We start from the raw sequence: 22,236 nt of genomic DNA on the forward strand, positions 1-22,236 counted from the left end.
TCCTCCAACTCTTTCACCAAAAGTCTTGGTCTTAAAATGTTATTTCAGCTTTCAACAGATTCAAAATGTTCTTTGGAAGCCTCTCTTAGCTTGGCTCAGGTAATAGAGGTGAATTTCTGCACATAAGTACAATCTTCTGGATAAAAAAAGGAGGAAGGTGTTGAACACCTTAAGGCCAAAGAGATGCAACAAATTCAGGCCAGCCAGTGCTCAAGCTCTCCCCAGAGCAGTATCACAAAGCAAAACACAAGCAATGTCTTTAATAGCCAATAATCAGAAAACCAGTAGAATCTGACAAGAATCTGATCAGCTTCTTGGCAAAATAGCAATAACCCAAGTCAAAAAACACACCTGCGCCCAAAAGAATCAAGCAAGCCGTGAAGAACTGATTAATAGATACTGACTCTTTCATCCACCTTGGCCACATTCCTGTCCTTTCCCTCATGGCCAGCCAGAGCTTCACAGAAATGAGAGACTCTAGTCCTGGTGTCCAGAAGTAGCATCCTGGTAAGAAATCCCAGCCAATATTGCTGGGCTCCTTACCAAAGCACTGTATCTAAATCTCTGTGGGGGAGGAAACCTGACCATTTTTTTCCTCCCTTACTTCTGTGCTGTTAGGTTTAGAGCTGCTAATGGTAGGAAAGGCACCAGTACAGTTTATAACAAAAGTCAACAGTTTAGAGAACTATTAAGATGTAGAAGAGATTATAATGTAATAATATAACTTGGCCAAATGAGATCTGAGGTTTCTTACAACTGAAAAAAACATGGGCATAAAGTAGAGCACTTCAAAACCCTGGCACGTGCAACTTGGACATAGGAAGCATCTGAAGTTTTATCACCAAGAAACCAGACTACATGACAGTTCAGACCAAACTGAAATGATGTTATTAGGAAGACATTAAATCAAAAGAGGCAGCAAACAGAACCAATGAGTTGTATGTGTTCAATTTCAATCCTGTGAACCCATACCTTTAGAGATTCACGCTGAGTGGAGAGGCCAGAAGACACCATCATACAAAATTAAGACCTTTCATATGCCAAGCAGAGCTGCCTAATGTTCAGAAATGGTAGCATGTATTTAACAGGAATATTTCATACCATAGCAAAGGCTTATGACTCAAGTTAGCTAGTTGCTATCACATTTAAAACCATCAGCTTTCCACACAATCTGCTTTAGAGTAGACTCTTCATCCAACTGTAGACTCAGCTGGCTTTTTCTTCACAGAAAAGTTTGTTCCAACCAAAACCACAACAGGAAAGTACTGTGTGGCACTCAACTTGTGTTTGGGGTGTGGACTGGAGAGAACTATCAAACACAGAGCAGCATGTACAGCTTGAAATCCAAGTTGTGAGTTGCAAGCTCCATACCTGTGCGAAGGTGAGGGAGCCTCAAACTGTGGCACCGTACTGTCCTCACTGACTGGGGAGTACAAGCCACTCATCTCCTGGAACAGAAAGCAAGCCACATTACAGCAAAGCTGACAGAACAGGAAGAGCAGGCACCAGCATATATATATATATATATATATGGTAGCTTTGTTTTTCCAAGCAGATAACCAACTGTACCTACATTTATTCACCTCCCATTATTCAATTCACATTGAATTTTTTCCCCCCTTATCATTCCAAATGGGCTTCAGAAATGCTACAACTGCAGTGGGTTTTGCCCCAAAAGAGGCAGTTCTAGAGTTTGTTGGTTGCCATTCAACCATCTCTAATTCAGCACCTCCCATAAATACAGTAGAACAAGCTGTAAATGCATTTTTGAGATACCTGCAAACTGATCTAATAGCCTTTGCAGTTAGAAAGAAAAGCTGGATATGGGTCATGGAAAGAACAGCCAGAAGATGACAGGGCAAAGGTGATACTGTGCCTGAAGATTCATAAAGGGATCTATCAGCCTTCTGTGGGGCAAGTGCACAAGAAAAACTTTGCACATAAACCTGGCTTTGTCACTGCCAGACTAAATCACTGCTGTGTACCCAGTATGAGATTGTACCTTTCATCTGTTTGAGAAATGGAAGCTATGCAGGATGCTGCAGCTCATTAGTCAGGGGGGCAAAGTGTTCCAGGACATTACTGGTGCTTTTCAAAGTCCCACTAGGGGCCCATTAGTAGTTAGCCAGAAAGCAGGATATTTGCAACAAGAGAGATCCTAGGCTTTAAAGGTCAGGACCAAGGTCACCCTCACACACCAGATCTGCAGCCCAGCTGCAGTCCACTAAAGTGCCTGATTAAAGAGCAGAAAAGCAGCTAGCTAAATATTCTTCCAGAGATCCTGCAGCTTTGGGAATAGCTTCTCCTAGGTCTGAAGGCCTATTTTACCTGTCTGAAGGAAACATGCTAAGGCATATTTATTTCCTGAGAGCTAAGAAACATTTAGGGAAATAGGTCTGAAAAATGCCGTTATCTGCCAAGTTACAATTTGCATAGCTATCAACTGAAGAGAAGTTCCTGCAGTTGTCAGTTCTATTTATATTTTGTTAATTCATCAGCATGTGTATAAATTGGAAGTGAAGAAATTTAAAAGGTTTTGGGGCAGTGGTTGGGAGCTTGTGCTGACTGCTTGAGACAAGCAAGAAGAAAAGCAGACCTGCAAGCTGATTCCCAAGAAGCTTTATGGAAATGCTATTTTGAGAGGTGGCAGTCTGATGCATTCCTGAAATACCACTTTCTTACTGAGATCAAAACACTAGAATGATTAGAGGAAAGGACCAAGGAGAAACCTAAGGGCTCAGAAGGATTGAGCTGATGGGTTTACAAATACTTGGAGAATAATTCTTAGCAAACATCAAGAGATCTCCATTATTAAAGAATTAAGAGATTCTATCAAGAGGTAGCAGATTGCTTCTGTTCTGACATGCAGGAGGAGCTGGTTCTGTCCCTACCCAGTTTCAGCATTACAGCCCTCCTGTGCACTTCCCATTACATCTCCATTTTAAGAGTGGCAGGCTGCTAAGATTTACACAGCCTGTGCAAACAGCCAGAACACTTCAATGTACAAAAATCCTAAGTGATGATCTGGCTGTTGATTTCCAGCCATTATTCTTAAATACCTGCTCCCAACACAGAGAAATATAAAGATATGATTATATAAGAGCTAGGTTTCAACAAAGCCTCCTCTTACCAGCCTGCAGCTTGCACACAGCTAAATGAACAAATTAAAGTGCATTATCTGTTCATTTTCCCATTACTGACTCAAATGCCATAAATTTAACACAGCAGCCCCACAGCAAGGCAGACAGCTTGATGAAAATGAAAAATTGCCAGAGTCAGAACAATGCCTGGGCACCTCACCTCTACTCGTTTAATATCTTCTTCCAGAACACTTAGCTCCTTCTGGATCTGCTCCAATTGCTGTGGATAAGAGAATGAGAGAAGTCTAAATCAATCTGCACTGCAGCATCAAGATAAATTACCATTTTTTCAGAGTGGTACCTGAACTATCTCAACTGGCACGCTACACAATTCAGAAGTCACCAGGCAGGAAGTTCATGCACATAGCTTAACATAAATGTGCACAAAAACCACATTCAAGACCAAGCTGTTAATGTGGAACAAGAACATGAGGCACTTTGTTATCAATCACAGAGACCCACATCATCCAAATGCTATTATGCTCCTCTAACATCTTTCACACAAAGTAGAACTGGCTTGCAAACACTGAAAATAATTAGACAAAAGGCAACCCATCATGAAAGACAGCGATCATTTCACTCTTCAGCAAAACCCAAGTTGTTTGACTAACAGGGATTAACAGTATTGATCTTGCTGGCATTTTAAATTTGGTGGTAAAACTTTTTTGGATTGGCAAAAAAAACATCTATGATGGCCACAGAAGGACTGGCTCTTGGCACATGCCGTGTGACATTCCTTTCAAAGGTGTGATACTTACCCATAAACTTCAGTCAATTTGAGGGCTATCCCTGAATGGGTCAAAAAAGGACTTCCCCTCTCAACAGCCAACAACCCTTTTCCCTTTTTTGTGTCCTAAGTAATATTTTTCAGGCTTTTCAATTACTTTTCTGTCAGTCAGCAACCTGGCTTTGTACATCTCTAGCAACTGTGAAGTCACAGACTTGACAGCTGTTTACCCTGAAATGAGAGCCATCATCTACTTCCCAACTCTAATTCCCAGCCTCATTCAGCAGATTAAGTCCCATCCAAATACCCACAGAAATTACAGGCTTGAGCCTTACAAGACTCAAACACTTCCCTAGGCAAGAGCTTCAAGCCTAAACAGACAAAACTCAGCTCCCATGTGAGTCTGGTTCACTAAGACATCTAATGAATACATTGATTAACTGGAAGTCCCCCTGACTCTCCACAGCTCACAGTAAAAACCTAAACAGCCAGCAATGGGGCCTGTGACCAGAAGCTGTTACCCTGCCCACTGAAAGCTTAAGCACAATGCATTCTTTAAAGGCAAGACAACTTTTTTGTCATTTTGAATTTACAAGAGAACACTACATTACCCAACCCCAAAGTTAGTAGTATTGCAAGACATCTTATACTTAGCATGACATATTCAAAAGAACATTTGATTAGTGCTTAAGCTTGATTCAAAGTGGCAAAGAGCCTTGCTCAAAACACATTCACCACTTAAGCTTCCACTGCTGATCAGCATTCCAAGTACCTCTGTGCTCTGCCTTAGGTAATCCACCACTTTAAATTACTTTTTCAATGTTAAAAGAAATAATAATAGCCTGTCCTTGAAGACAGAAGAAGAAAAGGCTGCTGGGTCCACACCTACTTCTAATGTGGATGCTTCTTCCTTGGAATAAGATGACACTGTACTTCTATCCTAATCTCTCCATTCTGAAGGTTTCAGTTTATATTTAATGTGAGTCACAGACAGCACATGTTTAATGATTTCAAACTAGACTGCCACAGATAATTTACAAACCACTACACCATAACAGATAATTCCATTTTCGCTTGCAAAGCCTACAAGCAAAAATAGCAGGTGGTGCTGCAGCTCCAAGATTAGTGGTAAAGTTAAACGACGCTTGCACAGCATGGGTCCTGCCTGCACTGAGCTCTAGCAGACAAATACCATTAGTTGCCTACTTTCTTAAGTCCCATTTAAAAAGAAGTTAAGACACTAAGAAGTTCCAAAATTACAGCAAGGAAGCCTACAATGTACTGGCTCACAGCCAAACTGGACGACTGAAGAATAATTGACGGTTGTTGCCATCACAAACAGGAGACCTTTTTATAGGAACAAGAGCAGGGACCTTTATTGTCCAACTTTTACTAACTATTTACAGAGCCAAAAGATCAGGGACTTCATTTACTAACTCTTCCTTCCAGCTACGTTAAGCAATGCACCCACCATAAACTTCACAATAGCAAGCCTAAAAACTAGGCAAGTTCATGCTTACCTTCATAAATTCATAGAATCCTAAAATGGTTTGAGTTGGAAGGGACCTTAAAAGATCATCTAGTTCAAACCACCTTGCCAAGGGCAGGGACACCTTCCACAGGACCAGGTTATTCAAGGCCTGATTAAACCTGGCCTTGAAAACCTCCAGGGAGGGGACATAATCAGCCTCCCACGGCAACCTGTGTCAGTGTCTCACCACCTTCACTGTAAAGAATTTCTTCCTAATCTACTGTCCAAATCTCCCCCCTTCTCAAGCTCCAATCCATTTCCTCTCATCCTATCACCACAAGCTCTTGTAAAAGCCATTTTAGAAGAGCCTTCTCATACCATCAGCATCAAATGAGTTACTAATGCCTGTACCAAGATTTTTTCAGTAGGTTGGCTCAAGTGCTTCATGGTTTAGCTTTAATCTATCAAAGACCTTAAATCAGTCCACATTCATTCCAATTAAACTTTGACAAATGAGACTACTGATTTATAATTGCCAGCCATTGAGAGACATTTAAAGAAAGCAAAATGAATTATAGTCCTTGCAGTAGGATCCAGATTTATGGGCCTTTAATTTGATTTTCTCTATGATGGACACAGAAAGCAAGCCAAGTCCTGTCCCAATGATGGGCAAAATCATACCTGTCAAACTACAGATTAAGTCAGCAAAAACACTTAGAATGAACACCAAAACATATGCTAAAATAAAAGCACATCCTGTTAACTCTCTTCAAACACTGATACCTGCCCAGAACTGACAGGACAAGGAAAAGCCTTCAATTCAGGAGTTAAACCTCTTCATTTCAAACCCACTGAGCAAGCTACAGGAAGTATGTGTGTAATATTGTGGTCCCAGGTTACATCTACAAAAGAGTAACAAAGACCTCAAAATAGCCTATTGCTTAGAATCTCCAGAAAAGGGATTTCAGACATTTGAGTCAAGGTGTAGCAAATGCAGGCTCATTTTTTTAGGTAACCTTTCAGATCCAAACCCCTTCCACAAGGCAGTCCTCCCTAAAACCCTCTGGTTTGAGCCTGAAGTTATCTTATACACCCGCATGAAGAGCTCTTCAAAGATAATCCTCAGCCCTGGACTCAGATGAAAGGAAATTCCCTGCTTAGGGTTGCTCAGAGACAGGGACATCCCACCATATCCCTGAATTTAAACATGAGACTCTTGGGTGGAAATATTAATCTGAATTCACACAATGCTAAACACGAGGTCATGGTCAGTCAGATTCCAGTTGGCTACCTACAAACAAGAGTAGCTGGGCACAGCACTGACGTTTCATCCTTGGGCTTCCTGTTTTTCCTGAACTGAGGGTCCCTCAGGAGGCAGTGACTTCACCCTTTGTGTTTGTAAGGCACAGACAAGAGCTCCTGACCGGGTCTCTTAGCACAAATTCTAAATGCCTGCAAATAACTAAAAGCTCAGCAGAGCCTCCCAGTGCCACAGAGGCAGCCTAGAAAAATGCAGGAGAGAAGGAGTCGTACACCCTTGACCAACTGCCATCCTCTTTCTAGGAAGAGCACAAAGAACAGCACAAATTCTTTTCTAGAGAAAGACTGTGAAATTACCAACATTACTCCGCTGAGCAGCTGAAACAGAGCATCTAGATTCACACTTTTAAAAGCTCATGAGTCACGCTATCTTCAATCACATACCTTCATGGCTCCAAGCCAGCTGTCACACTACACCATAAATCCAGACAAACTAAAGAGACTATGGCCAGAGGGAGCAGCTTTTTTCTCCTCGGGCACACAGAGCCATTGCACTGACCGGGACAGGGTAAACAGTATAATCAGTCCAGCTGCGAGGATAAATCATGTAGTCTCTCTACTGTAGATAATCCCTTCATCACATCGCACAACTTCATCCATCCAGTGCAAGCAGAGGGCTTGGCAGTAGTTCCTGCTGCTGCTCTTCATCTCCTGAACCTCTTTCAGTCTCTGCTCACTATCCCAGTTCATGTTGATGGTGTATGCAGAAGGAAATGCATTTGCTGCATGGCCCTAACCCTCACACTGTAAGAGAGTGGTAATGGTGTTTGAGGACCTGACCAGGTAGGCCAAGATCCTTAAAAGTCCTGCTGAAGCACAGGCCCTTAAATAAAACTGTCCTAGAGAGGAGCTGTATAGTGAATTTCATGACCTGCCCTAGGTGATCCTGCTTTTGCAGGGGGCTTGGACTTGATCTTCAGAGGTCCCTTCCCCCCACTAACATCCTATCATTCTATGAGCACAGAGACCCATGGTGCCATTTCGGGTCATCTTTCAAACCAGGCTTGTATTTGAAGTCCTGTTGTGCTATTCTCTTCACCAACCCTCCCCAAAAAGCCTGAATGTTAGAATAATGGTGCAGGGAGCAAACGGTCATAGGGAGGTTTACATTGGACACCAGAAAAAATTCTTATTTACAAGAATGGTCTGATATTGGAACAGGCTGCCCAGGGAGATGGTAGAATCATCATCCCTAAAGGTGTTCTGGAAACATATGGACATAGCACTTCAGGACATGGTTTAGTGGCCACAGAGGTGTTAGGTTAATGGTTGGACTCAATATTAGAGGTCTTTTCCAACCAAAACAATGTTATGATTCAATGGTTTTTGACCCTTCTACTCATCTAACAAACCTGAGTATCAGCAGCTGAAGGTACCCCATGAAATTAATTTCTTAGTGTAGGGCTCAATACCTCAATGGCAATTCTACATTGAGCAAGATCCATTTTTCCCCCTCTGTAAACCAGCTGGAAGTCTTATCTGTCTGGGTTTTCCTTCCATTATTGCTTTGGATACAGAGCCTGTTATAATGCAGAGGGCAAATATGATAAGGAAGTCATTTTCAGAGTGTACAGAGACATTCAGCCTTTCCAATTAATTACAGATCTCACTTATTTTAACAAAACACTTCACTGTTAAAAGTCGTTGCACAACGTGCAAGGTTTCTTCCAGTATGAAGAAAATACCAGAGCCTCTGCAAATTATTTCCATTGGTGAAAGAGGGCATCCAAGCCTTTTAGGGTCAGTGGCAGTCCATTTGTTACACATTTACCTACAGGGAATATTTATCTTCTCTGATCAATGCTTCTTCCAAATGGTAAATGTTTCCTTTTAATTGGGGAACAGCTGGGGAAAAAAAAAGGTTTAAGAACAACATCCTGGCTGAGTTGCTTCACACAATTCTAAGGGTAAGGAGATGACTGGCTGATCAAAAATGTTTCCTAACTTGAGTTTTTTCTCTCCATTTACATCCTCCAGTTTGGGTTGCAGGAGTAACGCTCCAAAGGTTTATTGATAGGGTCTGATAGGAAAGCTGTTATGAAAGAAAATATCTGGGACAAGGAACAGAGCTGTCTAAACATTTAGATTAGTTGTCTTAGAGCTTATACACTGCTACATATGCTCCTTAGCTCCTCCTATTAGGTTGAGTCCTCTTTTTCTTTGGAAAGCTCTCTCCACTGCAGCAGGGAGTCAGCTGTCATACACTGATGCTGCTCACACACTCCCTGTATCGTTGGCTTACTATCATTGCACTCAGAGTTCACATCTCATTGAGTAGCTCAGAAATGCAAATAGATTTAAAACACCAGTTATTTAAGTGCAGTGGATAAGAAAGGGATTGCTACAGCTATATATTCACCTCAGGAGTCTTGGAATGTAATCAAGACTATGACAACGTAAGAGCATGACTGATTTCCAGTTCTGTCACCTTCCCTTGCTTATTCATTAGTTCATCCATGTGTGTACGCACAGAACAATAAGACCTGACAGATGAAGTGATTAACACAAGGTAATGACATCCCTGGAGAATTCATGCTTATAATTCCCTGCAATTATTCCACAATAACTAATAACTCCTCTTATTTTTAGTATTTAACATGCTCACAATGTGGAGTAAGTGAAGACAGGTGCATAGATACATGCGTTTGAGACTGAAAAGAAGGATGATGGGTTTGAAATGCTGAGCAGGTACTCAGTGCTGCAAACCCAAGACACTTCAGGATTCCTTTTCCGCCCTAGGATGCTTACCAGCTAAAACCAGCCCTTGTGCATTAACAGACATGAAAGCAGCCTTGTTTGTTAGATATGAGAGAATTATCGGAAAGAAAAAGTTCACAAAACATAGAAATGAAGTGGCAGCTGCCAAGGGAAATATGAATGCATCTAGGGAGTATCACCTGCATATTGCAGAGCTTAATTTGTGAGAGTAATCATTAAACTCTGCATTCTCTTTCAGTAAGCAACAGTGCTACTACCCAAAACTGGCAAACACTCTCCATCAGGTAGCTGAGCTAACAACGTTCCAGGATACATTCTATATACAATATTATACACACGAAATATTTGATGGCATCCAGCTGACAAGACAATTAGTAAAGGCCTCTTTTTAAAGTGACAAATCTAAAACCAGGAAGAACAACTTTGTAGTAACTGGTACTATCAGCGCTCAAAGCATTCCAGATGAAAGAACTGTGTGATAATTTCACAGTAAAGTTGAACTTGCTACAGTATTTATGCAACACAGCTAACCATTAAAACTTTGGCAAGAAAACACAAATTTCCAGAAGTCAGAGGCTGCAGTATTTCATTTCCTTAAGAAACAAATGAAAAACACCAAGTCAAGTATTTCATTATTAAACTTGACCTTCTGGAAACTTTGGATCCTTGATTTCAGAGGAGACTATTGGATAAAAGAAAAGAGCATGCATTCCTGTGCAGACACATAGAAAAGCAGCCAGCCATGCTAAGTATGCCCTAGGGACAAACCACTGTGGATGATCGATACCCTTCTGCCCTTCAAAATTATCTGTTATTTTTTTTGCAAAAGTATTTTCAGGCTATAGCCAGTTAGTTTTGATCTTTTTCAAAGTAAGAAGTTTTTTTTTCCTATTGCTTTTGCCAAGGATTTGGGTTGGTTTTTTTTTTGCCATACTGCCATAGGTCAAACAGAAAATGCATGCGCTTAAAAGGGACTTTGGAATACCTTTGTGAGAAGAAAAAACACACCCCACCCATAATGCAGTGAATTTCAGCTTGAAAGATCAGTGTTTTGAAAAGTTATGAACACATCAGAACAGGATTTTTAGTAGGAACTTCTGCAGGTGCTGAACCTCACATTTATCTTCTAGAGAAATTATGAAAGCGTAAGAAAGAGGCATTTGTCAAAATACTTGACAGCAGCAATATTCTGAATTCTTCAGCACATGTCTTAAGATGCAGGTTTCTTCTTGATCTAAACACCATCCAATAGGCTCAACAGTCATCATTTTATGAAGGTGGGAGGAAAACACCACATAAAACTTAAGAGTGAATTAAGCAAGGAGGGTTACAGGTGGTTAATTATACTCTGAACATGTTAGGAGCTATTATACAGGTACATTAGAGCAATATTTGTATTAAAGTACCTGCTCTCTAAGAACTTGCAGTGTATATTAAATAAAAGCTATTTATGAATATTATTTATTCATTGCTATTTTCAAGATGCATATTAAGAAATGAAAGTTACCAGGCAGCATTATGTTCCTTTAAACATTTAAGCCAAAAATTTGAAAGAAGCACTCAGTCATACACAGAAGCAGCTTTTGCATTTATTAAGAAGTTAAAGTTACAGCTATGGCTTAGTGAGTGAAATGGCAATTAGTCTGCAGCCATCTTTACTAGAAGCAAGTTTGAATTAGGAAGTGGAAAGGTAATGTTCTTCCCCATAATATGCTCATATGACTCAGCCACGTGCAATGCATCACAGAGGTGTTCCAGTGTCCACACACGTTCCTTGGGTTCCACCCTTACTTCTTAGGTAGTCACTTATAATGGCATAAAAAAACCACAATAAACTTTGAAGTCCTGATAATCTTCCCCTACTTTATTGCCTAGTCACTTAATATCCCCCTTCTCAGCTTCCAAACTAACACTTCAGGCTTTCTGCAGCGTGAATCTATCTTCACCACAGGCATAACCCACATCCTTTCCCAAAGAGTAACGCTTCTATTATCCACACAGAAAAGTCCCTCTGGAAAGTGGTACTTGTCACAAACTCCACAAGCTACGTTTCCCTGTAGTCCTCTCACCTTGGGAGTTCCTATAAAGCACACACCAACAAGCTTCATTTAGTCTATTGGTATAGTTTGATTGCTGAAGAGAGACTTTGGTATCTTTCTAAAGCTTCTCTACTGATTGGGCTCTATTTTCCATGCTTCTGTCCACTGGTTCTCATCTTTTATCCTTATCAAGTGAAAGGACAGGCAGATAGCAGCAAGTCTGACAAGTCCTTATTTCCCTCATCACAAACTGCAAAGCCAGACATTAACCACTACAGCAAGAACAGAACTGACAGGGCTGCACAAAAGTCTTGAGCTGTGGCAGTTCACACTGGAATATCAAGTTGGGTAAAAACCAACATCTGAGGAAGGAACACAAGCATGGACAGAGAGGATCTGAAACAAGCTGTGTCCCAATAGGCTTCAAGATATTTCCAAAGCCCTATCTGGAAGGTCTGAGGTCAAAATTAAGTCCCTTTAGCCTTAAAACAGATGCTAAACTCAGATTATTAATAAAGCCACAGGCAGAGGTAGATGAGAAGGGAAAGGCTTCCCAGGTGCTGAAAATCAGTGGTAGAACACACTGCTACAGCACATTAAAAACAGGACCCATGTAATTTCTTTTCCCTTCATCCTTCCCACTGAGTGCATGCAAACTGAAGTAGGTATCAACAGCCCTTCTTTCTGTGAGGTGTTCTAACTCAGTTTCAGCACAGGGAGAACAATGTCATCACTGACTTTATATTACTGCTCCAAGTATGCTTGCACTTGATTCATCACAGGATTACTGCAGGAAAAGCACCTAGCTAAGCTGTGTATGAACCTTCTGAAGCACCTATTTCCAAATTCACCTCCTAGACAAAGGCAGCATTACCAGGAAGCTTCCCCAATATCTTAATGGTCCCTTCAAGCTGCACCAAATCTTGATGGGAGGTGTTTAATGAGTGCTGTCGGACAATGGCCAGAGGCTGCATTACTTCTGCAGGGAAGATGGGTCAAGCTTCTTAAGATCTCTGCACAATTCTAAACACTGTGAATACAAGAAAATGAAACTAGATATTTTGAAGATATCAAAGTTGATTCTAAACTAAGCCACCAAAAAAATTACTTCTACCAGCATTCAAAAATGGAAAGCTAAGATACCTCCAATGCTTCTGAGTAACGTTTGTGTCTTTGGTGCTGAAGCAAATGTTAACAGCAACACATTTCTCCATTTTTTCCAGCACTGAAGGATCAAAAAAATTGTATGCTTCATACTGAAGAGTATGAATCAGAACTGGAGGCATGCCATTTTGTCTTCACTAATATATTTAGTACACTAGAGAATATCTTGGCTCCCTCATTTTCCTTCTGACATTCAGGTACCCTAATAAAAAAGTGTTTTCATCACAGGCTGCTAAGCCTAGCAGGTCTCATACTCTACAAATACAACTTTATGACTCAGTGTTCTCCCTCAGTTAGCTCCTTCCAATTATCCTCATTGATTATGGTCAGAAAGCCATGGATATCTGTTGGTGGAAAGACATTAGACACCTTGTTTTGGGACGACTACAAGCAGACCCTCAGTTGATTCTGGACAAGGCCTCTTACACGCTCTGCATGGTTCAGTTCAACCTTAAAGTCACACTGTTGGCTCCTATGTTCTTCACTTCTCTTACCAAAAGCCATGAACTCCAAGAAAGCTTGTCCTCTTGCTGTTTTCACAACTGTGTTTTCTAGGTTTCTGGAATATTTCTGTTATTGGGGCTTATGCATTGCATGCCATTTTAAGTCCCAAACCATGAAAGTGATTACAGAATCCTCTCACATACCTCAAGACACTCATTTAGAAGGAAATATGGAAAGAGCAGATAATATTTATTTTTTATGACACAGCATTAGTCAAGGCATTTTGGTACAAGAAAATATTTGGGTGAGACAACAATTTCACTCCATCTTCCCATTTTGCCATCACAGAAAAGTCACTTCAAAAATGGGATGTAAATTTACAGGGAGGAATCAGTCTTCCCACTTGCTTCACCAGCGTCAGACAAAAAAGGCAAGTGATTAGAAATTGAAGCTGTCACACGTAAAGAGATGAATTTCCTTTCAAACCCATGTCCTCTGCTTGAGGTTTCTCCAAACATGCCTTGCCTTTTTCTTTACAGAGATAAAGCCAGGCTAACACATTTACATCGAAGCGAACTGCTAGAAAACAGCAGACAACACCTCACCCACTGAAACACAAAGCAAGTTACCTCTCGTTTGTTTCTCCTGGCAACTTTGAGAAACTCCATAAGGATCTGCAGTTGGGCAGCATGGGACTCCTGTAACACAGCAAATGAGGAAGTGTAACTCCTCCACATACATTGAGAGAAACATTCATTTTACATAGAGACATCCACACTTAGCACAGAAACAGCTTTCACTTAGAGGTGGGGAAAAGAGCTAATTAAGGCAGTTTTAAGACCTTACTTTGCCTCACAGGTTTCAAGGTTTTCTTTGGCTCATGACAGGTTTTTACATGAATTAGAAATCCCTGTACCAGCTCGTTCAGCCACTACTGAAGACTAACTAAGAAGCTGAGATGCTTTACAGCTTTTTGGCCATTCCACCCAAAATTGGCTTGGGAATCCAGGTTCTTCTCAGACCCATAATCTACCTTTGAAAATCATTAGCACCTGCTTCCTGATTAAGATACTAAAGCATGAAGTCCTTATATAAAAGCCTCTACCTCTAAAATTAACAATTGTGTTTATGTTAAAATAATAGAATTGTTTTGGGTGGAAAACATCAAGGTCATCGAGTCAAATCATTACCCAGCCCCTCCAAGACTAGTGCTAAATCATGTCCCACAGCACTGAATCTCTATCCTTTAAACACCTCCAGGGAGGGGGACTTAACCAGGCTTAATGCTCCCTGGGGAACCTGTTCTTGACTGAAAGGGTTCTCAAACACTAGAAGTTTCTTCTACCTGTCCAACCAAAACCTGTCCCAGCATAACCCGAGTCCATTTCCCTTTGCCCTATCACTTGTTACCAGGGAGAAGAGACCAACACCCTCCCTGGCTCCAACCACCCTCCAGGGATCTGTAGAGAGTGAGGTGGTCTCCTCTAAGCCTCCTTTTTCCCCCAAGATTACTGCTGAAGATTTCTTAGACAACAACAGTCACTAATAAAACTAAAATATCCCTTTCCAATCTTGCAATAAGAAGTCATTTACCCCAAGCACCAGCTCAGTATTTTCACCCAAACTGGCCAAGAAGAGGGCAAGACAAGAGAAGCCCAAGTGGAAAGAAAAATAGGACATACATTCTAGCATTTATGTAGCTCTAATCCTACTCCAGCAGTCTGAGACTTATTTTCCCAATATACAGAAATATTTATTATCAGAGAACTGTGAACATACACTCAGAAAGGATCTGGACACAAGTCTACACAGAATCCATTGAAGGCAGATGAGAACAGCCAAGTAAAGTGATCAGAATGGAAGACTACTACTCAGACTATTTTCTTCCTCCATAATGAAAGTGAAGCAAGTAGAAAGGAAAAACATTTTTAACTTGTTCTTCACAAGTCAGCTGTGTTCTTGTTTAAGGCTTAGTGTCCTTACAAGATATTCCTGTTCTGAAGCATCCATACTCAGTCTTTGCCTGCCTTCCACATTTGTCAGTAGTGACACAAAGGCTTGAGGGAAAAAAACATCCACCAGAGGTTTCAGTCTGAGATTAGAAGCCATACTCCTACCATATCTTCACTGAACAACAGAAAATGAGTTATCACCAACTCCCCATGCAATAAGGTAACAAAACAGTTTTGCTAGTAGTTAGTAAACATTTTGGGGTTACTTTCCTTCCATCAGAAGGACATCATGTAAACACTGGTTCAGTGGGATTGAATAACTATATAAAAAATAAAGCATTCCCCACACAACTTTTCTTCACCTGTTTTAAAGCACCATCAAAACCCACCTTCCCACCTGAAGTTCACTAGGCCAAATGTTGCAATCCAGTTTAATTTAGCAGGTCTGGCTCTTACAACAAGAAAAGTGGTCACTTGAGACCACAGCATGGAATGCTCAGATATATGAGAACTATCCCAAACTGTAAGACAGCTAAATTATAGAAACAGCTTGGTTTACATTGTATTGTTTCTCCCTCTATTCTACTCTGGAGTACTGTGTCCAGCTCTTAAACCATGAAGGACATGGAACTGTTAAAAGTGGGTCCAGAGGAAGCCACAGAGATGACTGGAGGGCTGAAGTGCTGCTGCTGTGAAGACAGGCTGAAGGAGTTGGGGTTGTTCAGCCTGGAGAAGGGAAAGCTCCAAGGAGACCTTGATGCATTCCAGTATTTGAAAGGGGGCTACAGGAGAGCTGCCAGGAGACTCAGTAAAAAGACATGGAGTGACAGGGCAAGGAGTAATGGCTTCAAACTGGATTCAGCTCGATTTAGATCACACATTAAGAAGAAACTAGTCATCACAAGGGTGGTGAGGCAACAGGAACAGGCTGCACAAAGAAGTTTTGGAGGCTCCAACCCTGGAAGTGTTCAGTGTTGGATGGGGTTTGAGTAATCTGGTCTAGTGAAAGGTGTCCTGGCCCATGGCAGAGGGGCTGGAACTAAGTGATCTTTAAGGTCCCTTCCAACCCTTCTATGATTCTATCTATAGATCTTCAAGTCAGCCTAAACCACCACATCAACTTTCCTTTAGGCATTAAACATGTGGAGTCCTCAGGGATGGATGGCAGTCATCCAGGTTCTAACAGTTCCAGTTCAAGGTGTGATCTTCCACAGGTTCAAATTTATTCCATACCCTATTTTGGACTTCCTCATCCTTATGACCAAGAAGGATCTGATATTTACTTGTGCAACAGTCAAACAGAAAACATCTTCCTACACATGCCTCTGTTCTGCTACCCACATTCTCTTAAGACTTTTCCATTTCCCTTGTTCAGAGAACCCTGCCAGCAGCAACACTGGAAGCATGTTACAGGCATTAGTTGAAATGTCAGTCTGCTACAAAAAGTCAGCATGAAGGCAAACTTATCAACACCAAAATGCAAGAGAAAGCCCCAAGCAATTAATTCACCAACAGAATCTTACTTCAAGAAAGAAGTGTGAAAAGAAAAGCCTGCTAACTAGATAACAGTGCTCACTAAAATCAGACAAAGGAAAGTTCTTACCGCTTCCAACTGCTTCTTCTTTTGCACCAGCAACTCCAGCATCAGGTTGACATTGGCCAAGTCAAGATTGTCTTGGTCAGTCCCCAACAAATCTTGAATTATCTGCCACCTGTGGCCATTCTAGAAAGAAAACAAGAGATGTTACAGACAGGAAGTTTGAGCCATCCAGGGCTATACCCAGCAAGAGATACTGAAAGCAACACTGCAATATTCCATCCCCTTGTAAAATTTCAAATCAAGTTTTCAGGAATTAGAATCCCCAACTCTCCTACATGCACAGGATACAGCTCTTCTGTCCTACTGTGGAACTGCTTATCTTATTTGGAAGATCCTTGTGCATTATAAGAGAATAGCTGCTGCTGCTAGGAAGAGATTATTTTGCAGCCACAATTATCTGATATGTGCCCTAGTTTCTGAAAACATGTTTTTATGGAGAGGGGAAAAAAAGCAACCCATGCTTACCCAAGCTTAGTTGGATTACATCTGAAATACAATTAAGTGGCAATACCTTCTAATTTTTTTTTTTAGCAAGTAACAGGTAAAGCCTTCATGCTGAGTTTAAATAGCAGGTAGTATCACCTTGGGTTTTTTTCCCTGCTCTCACCTCCCACACAACTCCTCTTGAGTATTTTCATGGGAAATGCAAGAGCAGGGAAGCAGCAGCTCATCAGGGTGATATTCTCATTCAGCCTGTCAGAGCTGAGGACTCCTCAGAGAATCAGCAAACTACTATGCAGCCTGTTCTTCCCTACAGGCTGTTTGCTTTTCTTGTCAGTAAGAAGTGGAGGAAAAAAGTTATCTTTCAGCACAGGAAAATCTGAATAATAGGTTAAAGCTAATATAGCTTTACATCAAAAAGCCTCAGGAACCAACAGGAGCAGCTGAAATGTCTTCAGGCCTTCTAAGACACAAAGCTGCCTCAAAAAATCCTGCCCTATAAAAGTGATGGCACTTTCATGTTAGAGACTATTTTATTAGATCAAGATATTTAAATCTCCAAGAACTAGAAATGCCATCCAGTATAAAGCAGACATTGTCTCAGAGGCTCAAGTCCATTTGGACTGATTAGATTAAAACTACATTTTCATATACATATAACACATCAAGAACACAGAACTTCTTATACAACTCTCAGCAGAACCTGTGGGAACCATGCAGGCAAAAATTAAACTTCAATCCAGAACAAACCAAAAAACATATGTAATTTTAAAGCAAGTCAAACATTAACATGCTAATGTACTAGTTAAATGTACTACTGCTGAACTACTCAGGAAGCTCCAAAGATCACAAAATAGTAGGGGCTGGAATGGACCTCTAATGATCACCAAGTCCAACACCCTGCTACAGGAGGATCACCTAAGCCAGGTCACACAAGAATGCATCCAGATGGGTCCTGAAAATCTCCAGAGAAGGAGATTTCAGAACCTCTCTGGGCAGCCTGTTCCAGTGCTCTGTCACCCTTACAGTAAAGAAGTTTTCCCTACGTTGAGATGCCTTAACAATTTGCTAATGAGACAGACTCATGACCAAGAACTGATGTGTTTGCTGCAATGTATCTTGAATGACCTCTCTTCTTGTGTTACTTTTGGTATCAACAGAACAGGCACATTAAGGACCTGGTACATCAAGATTTCTCTTTTTAGAGATGTCAGTGTATTTTGTTTGCTGCCAAAAGGTAAGCACATCACTGTTTAGGGCATAAAGTCATGATAGACTGGTTGTTACCTAGCACAAGTGCATCCATGGGCACTTGAAACAAATATGCATAAACCATACTTGAATACTGAATGGGTATTTAATATTGTATGTAAAAACTCACTGTAAGCCAGCCAGTGAACTCTTGAAGTATGCTCCTTGCTAAAGCTGCTGAAAACATTTGTTTCTGTAACATAGCCCCCAAATAGTAACACTTCACTAGTGTTTGTTTAACTGACAAAAAGAGAGGCTCCACAGATGAAATAAGGTTGCAAAGTAATACTAAATTACAGAAGTCAGACAGAGCAAGACACATGCAAGCTTCCTGGTTAATATCCTATATTCTTTCTGATCTTAACACCCAAGAGCACCCACAGCTGCTGCACGGTTTCTTCATGATGCAAGGACACAGATCATGCTCTGATTCCTAGACATGGAGCTAGCCCTTAAGGATATCCAGGCAGTTTTACTGGGGACTAGAGTTGGAATACCGGTACTCAAACACATCCTTCTCCCTCTTGTGGTTGGTATTAGCCTTCCTGCAATTTTGCTGTAGAGCACAGCTTCTCACACGTGACCAGACAAGCCCGTGGCACTTCTAATCATCCACTGCTCTCACTGTAGCTGTAATTTTCAACACTGAATGAAAATTATTACCTTTAAACAAGTGTGCTTCCACGGGTAGTTTCCCAGGTTATATTCAATACATCATATGACACTTAGCTATGATAACACAGCTTCTCTACACACAGAATGCCGGCAGGAAGAACTGGAGTTGTTAACAAGGCTGAAGGGATCTAGTGCCACTGATGCTGCTATTGCCTCATCAAGCAAGAGCATCAGCACAGCAGTATCATTTCTTCAGAATTAAGCCACATAATGACACAATTGTTGTACAAAACCATTAAATAAATATAAAGTAATAAAGTTGGAACATACGGTGCTACTCACTGAATGGTCCAATTTGAGTCTTTTCTCCTCAGATCTTTGCTTCTGTTTAAGAATAAGCTCATTGACTAAAAGACAAAGATGTCAAAGAAGAGATGGATTTAAAGATCACAAAACAAGTATGATTCTACCTCAATGTTGTTACTTTAGCTATTAATTCCATAGAAAGCTTATTAAAACTTTCTTCCCCCCTCACCAATTTATTACTGGGGTTTTTTTTTGGTGCAGTATATTAAAATTATCTTTAAAATCACCAAATACAAAGCCTACATGTTCCCCAAATGGCTTAAATTCCTTTTTCTAAGCACCTCATGATTCTTTGGCAAAGTTTCCCAACTCAGAAGCAGAAGTCTATTGCAAAAGAGTGTGAGGGAGATAAAACATTAGTTCATCTGCTACAGGCTGAAAACAAGCATGGCTGAACAGAGCAGCTTCTTCCTTTAATCACTAAGGGCATTTTCAAAAGATATTCTTGCAAGTTTTGTTTCACAATAATTTAGTGAATGGTGAAAGAAAGGTTACATCAACCTTTTGCATCCACATATACAAGTTCCTCCCTCTCCAATATAGACCTCAAACCCCTGAACACAGGCAGGCAGACAGTATTCTTTGACCTAAAACAACCTCCAAAATCAGCCTCAGCTTCAGCTGCAGCACAGCACAGTTGGGTCTAAATCAGGATGCCTGTTTCTGAGGCATTCCTTTGCTACTATGGTTTTCAATCTATTTACTATTAAGTTGATATCCCAGCACATGACATGAAGATTTCATTGAGATTTAACACTGCAACGTGCTTCCTTTGTTTTGAACTGCATTCCCAGTTAGGAACAATTCCCTCTGTTTAAGCAGCACTCAATTAGGACTGTGTATAGTTATGTTTGTGATTGTTTTCTCTGTCCAATTTACACATAAAGCACCTCACATGGACCTCACCACAGCAGCCAAAACAGTACAATATGTAATTGAGCCTCCCTCCCTTCAGCATCCATGCTCTGTAAACAAGGCATGTTCTTGATTATTAGGCAGACAACAGCATAAGAAAACTAAAGTAAATAAATAGCTTCAAAGCTCTAGCCATCAAAAAAAAAAAATCATCATCTTTGGTCTGCCATTTGCATGCTCAGAAAAGCAGCAAGTCAGTCTCACCACTAACTCAGCATACAGAACTGCTGGAGGCAGTGAAGCAGTCATTCATACTATTAACCACTTTTGTTTTAGTGGAAACCACAGCTGATCAACAGGCTGTTGTGTGGATTCTATTTTTAATATCCAGAAGCTGGTTACTTATAGGATGCATTTTTAAGTACTCACCTTCTTGAACAACTAAGATACTTTTCAAGTACACAAGCCCAGAGCTCACCTAAGAAGTTGGGATAAAGATGATCGATGTTGTCCACAACGTAGTTGCATTTGGGACACCTGTTGTTGTCCTCCAAGCTCTGGTGGATACATTTGTAACTGTTTAAAAAGACATAACAGGAAACAAAACAAGTGAGCAAAGATGAAGGAACAAAACATAAGCACAAGGTAAATACTATCAACCCTAGATAGGTGGGCTCTGTTGCCAGCTAATTGCTGCACTGCCAATATCCTACAGTGCAGTCAAAATGTTCCAGAATGTGCAACAGCAGAAAGGCAAAAAACTTTCTTGGCAAGGACTGCAAAAGCTATTTAAGTATTTCACTCTTATTTCCTTGAGGACTGTGGAAATGTGGATACTTCAGCCACACTTCTGTCTCACATTCATGCCCCTCTCCACAGGTAGAGCTAATAAAAAAGCAACTCTTCTGGATCAACCAGCAAGTGACATTAAAAGCTGTTATGCATTTTAGGTACTCGAGCAGAGGAAACCCCTTTATGAACTCCTCACATTTCTCCCACCCCCCAGCTGTTGTTCTTACCACTAGAGACTTCAGAAGTGCTCTCTGTTGAGCTGTGTGAGGAACACAGTAACTATAATACGCACTTTAGCATCGGGCTTAAGCATCTCACTAAGAACTTAGATTGATGTCAACTGCTGGCAGAGCCATCATGTGACAACTACATTGTTCTAACTAAAGATAATGTAATGCTTCTCATCTTGGACTTCTTGAAGAACCACAGATCACAGGGATGAAGCGTTACCACAGAGGACACAAAGTCAGCTGTTATCTTACCTGTGCCAGGCCAAAACGTTTCTAAAAGTTAACAGAATGTGCTGCTTGAGGAAGTGCATTATGCTACCAAAAATATTTATGGTGAAAGGGAGGCAATTTATTTCTAGCTGACACTGTAAGAGTATAATAAACATGGGATGTATAATATATATGGGATATGAAACCATCATGGTTCAACATTTACTCCAATCCCTAGGTGAGAGGAAGAGGAGCAGATAGCTTCACACCTATCCTTGGATGGTCCTTGTACTACTTCTTCATGAGATATTTGCTCCTCATGACAGCCAGAGATGACACACTGTAAAATAAGTTGCCCTTGGGCTAATTCAGTGCAAGCCTGAACCACAACCTCCCTTATAAAGTCTATGAGAAATGCCAACAATGTTCAAGCCATCTAGAACTGTACAGTCTTGCACAAAGGCAAAGGAGGACCTCCCAGCACCACCACTCACTGCCAAGGTGGGATCAATAAATTGACAAACTGTTCCAGCTCCAGGCACTGGATGCAACCAGCAGTTTAGGACCATTTTATTTCAATGCTGTTCTTCAAGGCAGGGACAGGAGGGAGAGAATTACTAAAAGCTCAGAAATAGGATTCACAGCAACATCAGTCCACACATGCTGTTAGAGACAGACATGTGCAATACAAGCAGGAAAAAAAGATATCTTACCAGAAGCTGTGTCCACATTTAGTCATGTAGGCTTCTTCAATCATATCAAAACAGATAGGGCTGAAAACAAAACAAAAGCAACAACAAATAATCAGAAATATCACAGAACCAATAAGGTTGGAAAAGACCTTAAAGATCATATGTCTTTTTATGGTATAAAAAGAAGGAAAGCATTAAAAGCAGCCACC

The 22,236-nt window shown here is 40.8% G+C and overlaps 1 protein-coding gene across 3 annotated transcripts in view; it reads right to left on the reverse strand.

The window, feature by feature from the left end:
* Positions 1-22,236, reverse strand: part of COP1 (COP1 E3 ubiquitin ligase) — a 166,652-nt gene that overhangs the window by 136,525 nt on the left and 7,891 nt on the right. For 2 of the 3 annotated variants that reach the window (XM_068141380.1, XM_068141376.1), the window contains exons 2-8: positions 22,049-22,108; positions 20,582-20,679; positions 19,213-19,289; positions 16,579-16,698; positions 13,653-13,721; positions 3,301-3,360; positions 1,372-1,448 (exon numbers count right to left, since the gene is read on the reverse strand). In XM_068141380.1, coding sequence (XP_067997481.1) covers positions 1,372-1,448; positions 3,301-3,360; positions 13,653-13,721; positions 16,579-16,698; positions 19,213-19,289; positions 20,582-20,679; positions 22,049-22,108 — 561 coding nt within the window. The remainder of the gene's footprint in view (positions 1-1,371; positions 1,449-3,300; positions 3,361-13,652; positions 13,722-16,578; positions 16,699-19,212; positions 19,290-20,581; positions 20,680-22,048; positions 22,109-22,236) is intronic. The other variant, XM_068141379.1, reaches the window with a different exon arrangement.

Source organism: Melanerpes formicivorus, unplaced genomic scaffold (assembly GCF_026170545.1).
Source record: "Melanerpes formicivorus ecotype bairdi unplaced genomic scaffold, bMelFor1.0.p_v2 SCAF_7, whole genome shotgun sequence".
Taxonomy (NCBI): Eukaryota; Metazoa; Chordata; class Aves; order Piciformes; family Picidae; genus Melanerpes; species Melanerpes formicivorus.